Below are 12,444 nucleotides of genomic sequence, written 5' to 3'. Positions count from 1 at the left end.
TGTACAAGCAATGATCACACGCACGGCACAGCGGACACACCAGGAACTGCGGTGTTGGCCGTCGAATGGCGCTAGCTGCGCAGCATTTGTGCACCACCGCCGTCAGTGTCAGCCAGTTTGCCGTGGCATACGGAGCTCCATCACAGTCTTTAACACTGGTAGCATGCCGCGACAGCGTGGACGTGAACCGTATGTGCAGTTGACAGACTTTGAGCGAGGGCGTATAGTGGGCATGCGGGAGGCCGGGTGGACGTACCGCCGAATTGCTCAACACGTGGGGCGTGAGGTCTCCACAGTACATCGATGTTGTTGCCAGTGGTCGGCGGAAGGTGCACGTGCCCGTCGACCTGGGACCGGACCGCAGCGACGCACGGATGCACGCCAAGACCGTAGGATCCTACGCAGTGCCGTAGGGGACCGCACCGCCACTTCCCAGCAAATTAGGGACACTGTTGCTCCTGGGGTATCGGCGAGGACCATTCGCAACCGTCTCCATGAAGCTGGGCTACGGTCCCACACACCGTTAGGCCGTCTTCCGCTCACGCCCCAACATTGTTCAGTCCGCCTCCAGTGGTGTCGCGACAGGTGTGAATGGAGGGACAAATGGAGACGTGTCGTCTTCAGCGATGAGAGTCGCTTCTGCCTTGGTGCCAATGATGGTCGTATGCGTGTTTGGCGCCGTGCAGGTGAGCGCCACAATCAGGACTGCATACGACCGAGGCACACAGGGCCAACACCCGGCATCATGGTGTGGGGAGCGATCTCCTACACTGGCCGTACACCACTGGTGATCGTCGAGGGGACACTGAATAGTGCACGGTACATCCAAACCGTCATCGAACCCATCGTTCTACCATTCCTAGACCGGCAAGGGAACTTGCTGTTCCAACAGGACAATGCACGTCCGCATGTATCCCGTGCCACCCAACGTGCTCTAGAAGGTGTAAGTCAACTACCCTGGCCAGCAAGATCTCCGGATCTGTCCCCCATTGAGCATGTTTGGGACTGGATGAAGCGCCGTCTCACGCGGTCTGCACGTCCAGCACGAACGCTGGTCCAACTGAGGCGCCAGGTGGAAATGGCATGGCAAGCCGTTCCACAGGACTACATCCAGCATCTCTACGATCGTCTCCATGGGAGAATAGCAGCCTGCATTGCTGCGAAAGGTGGATATACACTGTACTAGTGCCGACATTGTGCATGCTCTGTTGCCTGTGTCTATGTGCCTGTGGTTCTGTCAGTGTGATCATGTGATGTATCTGACCCCAGGAATGTGTCAATAAAGTTTCCCCTTCCTGGGACAATGAATTCACGGTGTTCTTATTTCAATTTCCAGGAGTAGGAGTGTGTGTGTGTGTGTGTGTGTGTGTGTGTGTGTGTGTATATATCCATGTGGGAAAAATATATCTAAAAGAAAGATGATGAAACTTACCAAACAAAAGCGCTGGCAGGTCGATAGACACACAAACAAACACAAACATACACACAAAATTCTAGCTTTCGCAACCAATGGTTGCCTCGTCAGGAAAGAGGGAAGGAGAAGGAAAGACAAAAGGATATGGGTTTTAAGGGAGAGGGTAAGGTAAGTCTTTCCGCTCCCGGGATTGGAATGACTCCTTACCCTCTCCCTTAAAACCCATATCCTTTTGTCTTTCCTTCTCCTTCCCTCTTTCCTGACGAGGCAACCATTGGTTGCGAAAGCTAGAATTTTGTGTGTATGTTTGTGTGTCTATCGACCTGCCAGCGCTTTTGTTTGGTAAGTTTCATCAACTTTCTTTTATATATATATATATATATATATGGTTATAATAGAGGGAAACATTCCACGTAGGAAATATATATCTAAAAACAAAGATGATGTGACTTACCAAATGAAAGTGCTGGCAGGTCGACAGACACACAAACAAACACAAACATACACACAAAATTCTAGCTTTCGCAACCAACGGTTGCCTCGTCAGGAAAGAGGGAAGGAGAGGGAAAGATGAAAGGATTTGGGTTTTAAAGGAGAGGTCTTTAAATATGTCTGCTTGTGTTTGTATATGTGTGGATGGATATGTGTGTGTGTGCGAGTGTATACCCGTCCTTTTTTCCCCCTAAGGTAAGTCTTTCCGCTCCCGGGATTGGAATGACTCCTTACCCTCTCCTTTAAAACCCAAATCCTTTCATCTTTCCCTCTCCTTCCCTCTTTCCTGACGAGGCAACCGTTGGTTGCGAAAGCTAGAATTTTGTGTGTATGTTTGTGTTTGTTTGTGTGTCTGTCGACCTGCCAGCACTTTCATTTGGTAAGTCACATCATCTTTGTTTTTATATATATATATATATATATATATATATATATATATATATATATATATATATATATATTTTTTGCTTTGATCTGATAAGTGCCGTTCTCTTTGTTATAGGTGTTTACGTCACTCTAAGCTGAAAATGCATTACTGTACTGTATCGCGCATTGTTTGTCGCATTCTGATAATGAGTGTTTACGACCTGTCGCCGCGGCTTACAAATATATAAAAAATATATATATATATATATATATATATATATATATATATATATATATATATATATATATATTTTTTTTTTTTTTTTTTTTTTTTTTTTATATATATTTGTAAGCCGCGGCGACAGGTCGTAAACACTCATTATCAGAATGCGACAAACAATGCGCGATACAGTACAGTAATGCATTTTCAGCTTAGAGTGACGTAAACACCTATAACAAAGAGAACGGCACTTATCAGATCAAAGCAAAATAAGCAATCGATTCAAACCAAACGAAGCACGTGAAAAAGGAAGGGTACCCGCACAAATAAGGACGGAGCGCCTGACACATAGCAATGGCTACTTGTTAAAGCGTAACTTTTAAGCTTACAACTTGAACCAAACTACTGTAGCTGTATCTTCATCCATTCAACCTAAATTGTGTCTCATGTTACAATGGACCAACTTTGTTTCGATTTGGAGGTGCGGTCTAAAACTTTTCTCTCCCCTTGAATTTCGAGTCTCAAATTTCAGGTGTGGCTTAGATTCAGGAAAATTTTTTTTCCTTGATTTCGAGTCTCATATTTCAGGTGCAGCTTAGATTCGAGTGCGGATTAGATTTGAGTAAACATGGTAAATACATACCCGGGCAATGCTGTGGACTCAGCTAGTCAATTAATAAACTAATAGATGTCACTGCAGTTCAACATCGATTGCTGCAGATTGGAAACTGTAAGCATCAGTATCTGCAAGTATTTCATCAAGTTGTGTGGCACAATGTTACCTTCAATCAGCTCATAGCTGTCAGTATGTACCATTCCTTGCTACTCCATCTTTAAATCTACATCTAAACCCTCTCATTGAGTGTGGCAGTGGTTACTCATGATCTAGTACTTTCTTGCTCTGGTTAGAAAGTTCTATTTATGGTTAGAGTATATGGTCTGACCAGCACATAGCAGAGCACAGGAGGACAACCAGCAGCCCTTGGGGTCGGCTCCAGTCTGCAACTGGTTTCAGTCTAGCCCTTGGAAGAAATTTGTGGGAGAGAAAGCAAGGCACATGCATTGTACTCTGCCTGGGACACATTTCTGGTATTTCCATCAATGGTCAGATTGCCTCAGGTTTCAGCTCATGACATGGCCAGCGATTTGATCAGAACAACAAAGAGAATTTTGTTTCCAATCTGATTGGAGAGTTACACAACGAAAATTTTTAAGGCAGCTATTGTAAAACTACATTAGTTAGGAAGCAATGTTAACAATTTATAAATAAATGTGTAAACATCTGAAGACAGGGCACACAAAAAATGAATGTACTCTCAAAAACGTGTGTTTTGAGGCACAATTTGTTGACGTGGTGTGTCGGGAAAGGAGTCTTGTATCCCCTCGCCCATCCAGATAAATTTCTGTGGAATCCCATGGTCCTGAGTTTCCCCCCTCTTCTCTTTTGTATTTTGTAGTTTTGTTGATACCATTCATTTGCTACATCTTACCTTTTTCTTCTCCTCTGCCACAATTTCCCTCCTTTATCTCTGGCTTCTCAAATGTGTTCTACACAGCTTTAGTCTTCTTCAGGTTTCAGGTCCCACCACTGCATCCTTTCTAACCCAGTGACTTAGCTTAATTTTCTTCAAACCTTCCCTACCTATAGCGAATCTTCCAGGTTTAAATTACAGCAATAAAGGAATTATAGAAGGAGAATTACAGTTAAACATCACACCATAATAATATCATTAGTGGTGGAATACCCTGACAGAGACAAGATGGGGACAATAATTTGTCATGTCCTCCTCAAAGGAAGATTATCAACTTTTACCTTAAGCAATTTAGGGAAACAAATCTTGTTGGCTGTATAGTGATCTGAACTATCATCCTCCTAAATGCAAGTCCAGTGTCTTAACCACTGCACGCCTCACCCCGTTGCAAAGAAAAACAAAACTTTTTCCTCCCTTATTTGTAGACATTAACTGTTATGCTAAATTCAATACAAATAAGTAAAACAGTGTTAAATTGCTGTGAGTTCTCCTCACCTCTTGTACCAGAGCAACGACTTCATGATCCAACTGTTGACTACCTGTAATTACAGGCAATGCCCATTCCACTTCACCTTCTGGTTGCAAGCATATGACAACAGGGTCCTGTGCAGTTGTCACATTTTCCACTCCAGCAACAGTCAGACAATTTTGTAGCTCCATGGATATCTCTCATTATCAGAACAACCGCACAAAAGCATCTGAAAAATATAGTGAAAAAAACTCATCTTTATGAGAAAATATGGTACCTAAAGGCAAATGAGTAGCATCTAATTTCAATGTGCATCATACATCAACACCAAAATGCGTCAAAAATTTGTTTGGGTTAACTGTAAATCAAAAATGCCTGGAACTGTAAGAACACAAAGTAAAGACATCCAAGAGAGTATTTCCAAGCCACTGTTGCAGTACGTTATGCACTATTTCCTGAGAAACTTTTAGTCAACCTCATACACAGAACTTTAGTGATACAAAATCATTATTTAACAAATAAATAGGATAGATTGCTGCTTGCCACATAGAGGAGGCCTTGAGTGACAGACAGATACACTGGAAGGAGAATACTTGAAATTATCAGCACCTGTACTTCGCCCTTCATCAGATGTAAAAAACAAAAACACACACATGGTCACTGTCAACTCCGGGCATTAAGACTGCAATCAGCCCTCGGTGCCCAGAAATGACAGTGGCCATCTTTTTGTACAAGTTATGAACATGTGAACATGTGTTTTGCCTACATCCACTCAGGGACTTCGTCTGATAGCTGATAATATACAACAGTCTTCTTTCAATGTGCCTGTCTGGAATTCAACACATCTTCTACATGGTTAGTAGCGATCATCCAATTTTGTAGTTGTATTCCATTCATCTACATCTACATCTACATTTATACTCCGCAAGCCACCCAACGGTGTGTGGCGGAGGGCACTTTACGTGCCACTGTCATTACCTCCCTTTCCTGTTCCAGTCGCGTATGGTTCGCAGGAAGAACAACTGTCTGAAAGCCTCCGTGCGCGCTCTAATCTCTCTAATTTTACATTCGTGATCTCCTCGGGAGGTATAAGTAGGGGGAAGCAATATATTCGATACCTCATCCAGAAACGCACCCTCTTGAAACCTGGCGAGCAAGCTACACCGCGATGCGGAGCGCCTCTCTTGCAGAGTCTGCCACTTGAGTTTGTTAAACATCTCCGTAACGCTATCACGGTTACCAAATAACCCTGTGACGAAACGCGCCGCTCTTCTTTGGATCTTCTCTATCTCCTCCGTCACCCTGATCTGGTACGGATCCCACACTGATGAGCAATACTCAAGTATAGGTCGAACTAGTGTTTTGTAAGCCACCTCCTTTGTTTATGGAGTATATTTTCTAAGGACTCTCCCAATGAATCTCAACCTGGTACCCGCCTTACCAACAACTAATTTTATATGATCATTCCACTTCAAATCGTTCCGCACGCATACTCCCAGATATTTTACAGAAGTAACTGCTACCAGTGTTTGTTCCGCTATCATATAATCATACAATAAAGGATCCTCCATTCTATATATTCGCAATACATTACATTTGTCTATGTTAAGGGTCAGTTGCCACTCCCTGCACCAAGTGCCTATCCGCTACAGATCTTCCTGCATTTCGCTACAATTTTCTAATGCTGCATCTTCTCTGTATACTACAGCATCATCCGCAAAAAGCCGCATGGAACTTCTGACACTATCTACTAGGTCATTTATATATATTGTGAAAACCAATGGTCCCATAACACTCCCCTGTGGCACGCCAGAGGTTACTTTAACGTCTGTAGACGTCTCTCCATTGATAACAACATGCTGTGTTCTGTTTGCTAAAAACTCTTCAATCCAGCCACACAGCTGGTCTGATATTCCGTAGGCTCTTACTTTGTTTATCAGGCGACAGTGCGGAACTGTATCGAACGCCTTCCGGAAGTCAAGAAAAACAGCATCTACCTGGGATGCCTGTATCTAATGTTTTCTGGGTCTCATGAACAAATAAAGCGAGTTGGGTCTCACACGATCGCTGTTTCCGGAATCCATGTTGATTCCTACATAGTAGATTCTGGGTTTCCAAAAACGACATCATACTCGAACAAAAAACATGTTCTAAAATTCTACAACAGATCGACGTCAGAGATATAGGTCTATAGTTTTGCGCAATTGCTCGACAACCCTTCTTGAAGACTGGGACTACCTGTGCTCTTTTCCAATCATTTGGAACCTTCCGTTCCTCTAGAGACTTGTGGTACACGGCTGTTAGAAGGGGGGCAAGTTCTTTCGCGTACTCTGTGTAGAATCGAATTGGTATCCCGTCAGGTCCAGTGGACTTTCCTCTGTTGAGTGATTCCAGTTGCTTTTCTATTCCTTGGACACTTATTTCGATGTCTGGATTTCCCACTGTTTGTAAATCAATATTTAGTTATATCACCACAAAACATAACATCATATTGAGGACTGAGTTCCGTAGTGTCAAAATCAGATAATTTTACCCAAAATGCACAATTAATCAGTGAAGGCACAGAAAGTACAACACTGAGTTTTCATCCCAAATAAACTTGATCTGTGATGCACTGAGCACATCACAGAAGAAGTGAATTCTGGGAAGAAGGCAGAGAGAGAGAGAGAGAGAGAGAGAGAGAGAGAGAGAGAGAGAGAGAGAGAGAGAGATGGGTGCCCTATGGCAAAGTCATCAGCGCGCTTACACTTATAAAAACAAACAAATGTGGAGATGAACTAAAAGTGTTGTACACGCATGCAGTCAAAATGACCACACAGTCACTCTGTATCACACGCAGTAAAACCAATTAGAGCCAGCCACCCTTTGACACATTAAGAACATCTCCCCAAAATCTCATTAAAAATGATGGATAATTCAAAAAACTTTAAAACCCTAACCACAATCATTTGATCATTACATAACATAGACGGCAGATCCGCCAGCAAATCTGCTGCAGTCCACTGGTCGGCAAATAAAATGCAGTCCAATAAAACGTGGCGCACCAGGATCTGCATGCCACAAGCACCACACATTGAAGAGTCCTCTCGCCGGAATAAGAATACATATATCATAGGGCCATGGTCTATGTGAAGACGAATAAGAAGGACCTCGTCCCGCAGACGGGGCTGGAAGGAAGTACTGTACAGCCGAGTTGTGGGCTTGATGACACGGAGTTTGTTATTGATCACTGCCAGCCACTCGTCTTCCAATTGACACTTGACTTTATACCTCAACAGCAAGGTGAGAGCATGCAGGGGGATAGCACACTGAAATACCAGAGGATCACGACACGCCCCCTTGGCTGCTCGATCTGCCCTTTCATTCCCCACAATTCCAATGTGCCCAGGTACCCAACAGAATAAAACCTACTTACCCAGTCATTGTAGTTGTAGGAGTACATCTTGGATATTCTGGGTTACTGTAACTGCTGGGTACAAACATTGGAGAGAGTAAAGTTAGTTGGTTGGTTTAAAAGAAAGTAGTGGGGGGGGGGGGGGGGGGGGGCAAACTGTGAGGTCATTGGTCCCTTGTTCCCAGTTAAATAATTACACAACGGAAAGAAGAAAAGAAAGGAGACTTACAGCACAATAACAAGAGAAAGGAAAAACCAGAAGAACTACAGAAGGACAACAAACACAACTATGGACAAAAACAGGAAACGAAAACTATAGAGAGAAGCAAGAAACAGGTAGAAGGGGTAAAAACAAGAGAGCAGATGACCATGGCTGGCCGACCATGAGAATAAAAAGCCAGCCACTCTGCGACACATTAAAACATCCACCCTAAAAGCATTAGAGTGGAGAACACAAAGGGACAAAGGACATGCACTAAAACTTATATAGAATGATAAAACCTACCGTCGCGTATAAAATGTAAAACTAAATTAGCCGATGAGGCATTGTCAGCTAAAATAAATGGCAACGGGGCCAGTAACTGAAGAGTCCGGCGCAGGGCAGCCAAAGGAGGACAGCTCACCAAGATATGAGCCACTGTCAGCTGAGCGCTGCACCAACACTGAGGTGGGTCATCACAGCACAGGAGGTAGTTGTATCTCACCCAAGTGTGGCCAATGTGGAGTCGGCAGAGAACCACAGAGTCCCTGCGAGAGGCCTGCACGGAGGACTGCCACACATTCATAGTCTCCTTAATGGCTCCTAGTTTGTTGTGCGTGCTGAGGTTATGCCATTTTGTCTCACAAAGCTGCAAAAACTAGCGGAGTAGTACTGAATGCAGGTCAGTTGCAGAAAAGCTGATCTCCATAAGCGGTTTCCACGTAGCCAGTTTGGCCAGCCTGTTGGGAAGTTCTTTGCCTGGGTTTCCGACACGACCTGCGGTCCAGACAAACACCACTGAAAGACCGCACTGTTCCACGGCATATATGGACTCCTGGATGGTCACTATCAAAGGATGATGAGGGTAGCACTGTTCAAGAGCTTGTAGGCTGCTCAATGAGTCAGTACACAGAAGAAACGCCTCCCCAGGGAATGAACGGATGTGCTCAAGAGCACGCGATATAGCCACCAGCTCGGCAGTGAAAACACTGCAGCCATCGGGCAAGGAATGCCATTCCATACATCCTCCATTGACATATGCGAAGCCGAATGAGCATCAGCTATCGAGCCATCAGTGTAAACCACTTCGTGGCCTCGGTACTTGTCAAGAATTGAGAGGAAGAGACAGCGGAGAGAGTGGTGTTAACTGAGTCCTTAGGGCCATGTGAAAGGACCAGGTGAAGCTGCAGCTCAGGTGTACACCATGGAGGTGTATGTGGTGTATCTCAAGTATAGATGGTAAAGGCAAGGACACCATTTGAGAAAGAAGGGATCGGACACGAACTGCAACTGGAAGCCCTGACCTGGACCACCGATGCGAGAGATGAACCGCCGTGGGTGAGAAAAGGAGACGGTGATTCGGATGCACAGGAGAACAACAAACATGTGCTATGTAACAGGCCAACAGTTGTGCATGCCTAACCTGAAATGGAGGCACTCCAGCTTCCACACAGACGCTGGTCACCGGACTAGTCCTAAAAGCTCCTGCCGCTAGGCAAGCGCCACAGTGGTGCAATGGCTCGAGTAAACACAATGCTGAGGGTGCCGCCAAACCATAAACCAGACTTCCATAGTCAAGGCGGGGTTGAACAAGGGCTCTGTAGAGCTGCAGCAGCATAGAGCGATCTGGACCCCAGTTGACATTGCTTAGGCAGCGGAGGGTACTGAGGTGCTGCCACCACTTCCGCTTAAGCTGACGAAGGTGAGGAAGCAAGTCAATCAGGTGTCGAAAATCAGTCCTAAGAATCGATATGTCTCCACTACAGTGGGTGGATCGTCATGAAGGTAAAGTTCAGGTTCTGGACGAACGGTACGACACTGACAGAAGTGCGTAACACACAACTTTGTGGCCAAAAACTGGAAACCGTGGGCTAGAGCCCATGACAGCACCTTGTGGATGGTTCCCTGTAGGCACCACACAGAAACACCAATACTGGTGGAGCAGTATGAAATACAGACGTCGTCTGCATACAGAGAGGGTGAGATGGATGGCCCTACAGCTGCTGTCGACCATTAATGGCCACTAAAAATAGAGAGACACTCAATACAGAGCCCTGCAGGACCCCATTCTCCTGGATACTGGGGGGACTATGGGAGGCACCAACGTAGACACAGAAAGTACGTAGCGACAGGAAATTCTGTATAAAAATCGAAAGTGGGCCTCGGAGACCCCACACATATAATGTGGCAAGGATTTCATAAATCAAAAAAGATGGCAACCAGGTTTTCGCGCCTGGAAAAGACTGTTTGGATGTCAGACTCCAGGGACACAAGATTATCAGTAGTAGAGCAACCCTGGTGGAAGCCGTCCTGACATGGAGCCAGTAGGCCACATGACTCCAGGACCAAAACCAACCGCCGGCACACCATATGTTCCAGCAGCTTACAAAGAACATTGGTGACGCTGATGGGCCGATAGCTATCCACATCAAGTGGGTTTTTACTGGGTTTGAGCACCGGAATGATGGTGCTCTCACATTATTGCGATGGAAAGACACCGTGGCACCAGATCAGTTTGAAGATGACGAGGAGGTAGGTGGTGCAGGAGCAACAGGGAAACAGGGAGGGAAGTGCCCCCCCATCATCATGAGGGCAGGTGTAATCTTCCACTCTGAGAGTTGACTGCTGGGGTTGGCGGAGCTGATGGGGCTAGAACTGTTGTAGCAGTGGCGTAAGACGATGTCATGCGTACAGGATGCAGGCATTCAAATTTCCTCTTAACCTCACTGTATGTCAGTCGGTCCAGGTTCTTGTACTCCATGATTTTCCATTCTTTGTGGAGAATCCTGCAGTCTGGAAAGCAAGGCGAATGATGCTCTCCACAGCTGACACAGATGGGAGGCGGGGCACATGGATTATTGGGACGTGATGGGCATCCGCAATCTTGACATGTGACACTGGAAGTAGAGTGGGAAGACATATGACCAAACTTCCAACATTTAAAGCACCGCATTGGGGGAGGGATATAGGGTTTTACATCACAGCGGTAGACCATCACCTTGACCTTCTCGGTAATGTATCACCCTTGAAGGCCAAGATGAAGGCACTGGTGGCAACCTGATTACCCCTCGCACCCCGGTGGACACGCTGAATGAAATGTACACCTCACCGTTCTAAATTGGTGCGCAGCTTATTGTTGGACTGCAAAAGAAGGTTCCTGTGAAATATGATACCCTGGACCATATTTAAGCTCTTGTGGGGTGTGATGGTTACAGAAACATCCCCCATCTTGTCATAAGTGAGTAACGCCCGTGACTGGGCAGAGGATGCCGTTTTGATCAAGACTGACCCAGATCGCATTTTGGACAAGCCCCCAACCTCCCCAAACTTGTCCTCTAAATCCATTGTCATCCTCAGCATAGAAAAAGATATTGCACAGTTGATGGAAAAACACACACCAAGTAGGTGACCGTGCCCAACAGTTGGAGAATGAGCAGAAGTGTAGATCCATGTCGACGAAAGATGCGATAGGTCTCAGCGCATGATGGTCGCGATGCACCACGTAAGTCGCCCTTCCCCAATTGGCTCGCTCTTCGGGAAAATTTTGAAAATGGAGTTCAAACCCTACAGGGGACCATCACAAAGGCCGAAACATGTGAAACTCCTTTTAGTCTCCTCTTATGACAGGCAGGAATACCTCGGGCCTATTCTAACCCCCGGACCTGCAGGGGGGGAGAGAGTAAAGGATGCTCAGAGATTCTAAGCAGATGAGAAACCTAACAGTGGGACAACATCTCTTCTGCTCCAGTGTTCGCAAGATCGCATACAATTCTGCATCGAAGACGATAAATTCTGGAGGCAGTCTGACCTTGAGGACACAATCTGGGAAAACAACAGAGCAACCGACAGAGACCCCCACTTAGACCCATCCATAAAACACTGCTACATGTTCATAGCACTCAGATAAAATATCAGAGAATATCGCATTAAAAACAGAAACAGGAGTGCTATCTCTCCATCTCTCCCGTAATGCACCAAATCTACAATTGCTCTGGGCCTCTCCAGTAACCAGGGTGGCAGGCAGTTAAAACCCTGGATTTGGGGTCATACTGGCTCCACACTGAGTGACTCCAGCACACACTGCACGCAGATCCAAAATGGAATCGTGGCTCGTAGACAGTTGGAAAAAAGGTGTTCCAGAGGTGTACGAGCAACAGTGTGGTGTGCAGGTGAAGTTGGAGCTGCAAGGAACTTAAAATGCCTGACGCATCACAAAGAGCTGGCGCCAGATGGTAAGTGGCGGTTTCCGCGCCTCAGCACAGATGCTAGGTATGGGACTGGTCCGATAAGCACCCATGGCCAGCCAAAACCCCTCATGATGGACAGCATCAATGATACGCAAGTAAGAGGGCCTCGCT

The 12,444-nt window shown here is 45.7% G+C and overlaps 1 protein-coding gene across 3 annotated transcripts in view; it reads right to left on the bottom strand.

Moving 5' to 3' along the window:
* Nucleotides 1–12,444, bottom strand: part of LOC124544766 (zinc finger protein 420-like) — a 165,936-nt gene that overhangs the window by 103,047 nt on the left and 50,445 nt on the right. For all 3 annotated transcript variants that reach the window (XM_047123442.1, XM_047123444.1, XM_047123443.1), the window contains exon 2: nt 4,520–4,722. In XM_047123442.1, coding sequence (XP_046979398.1) covers nt 4,520–4,684 — 165 coding nt within the window. In that variant the 5' untranslated portion in view covers nt 4,685–4,722. The remainder of the gene's footprint in view (nt 1–4,519; nt 4,723–12,444) is intronic.

This window comes from Schistocerca americana, chromosome 8 (genome assembly GCF_021461395.2).
Source record: "Schistocerca americana isolate TAMUIC-IGC-003095 chromosome 8, iqSchAmer2.1, whole genome shotgun sequence".
Taxonomy (NCBI): Eukaryota; Metazoa; Arthropoda; class Insecta; order Orthoptera; family Acrididae; genus Schistocerca; species Schistocerca americana.
This window is presented reverse-complemented; position numbering and strand designations above follow the sequence as displayed.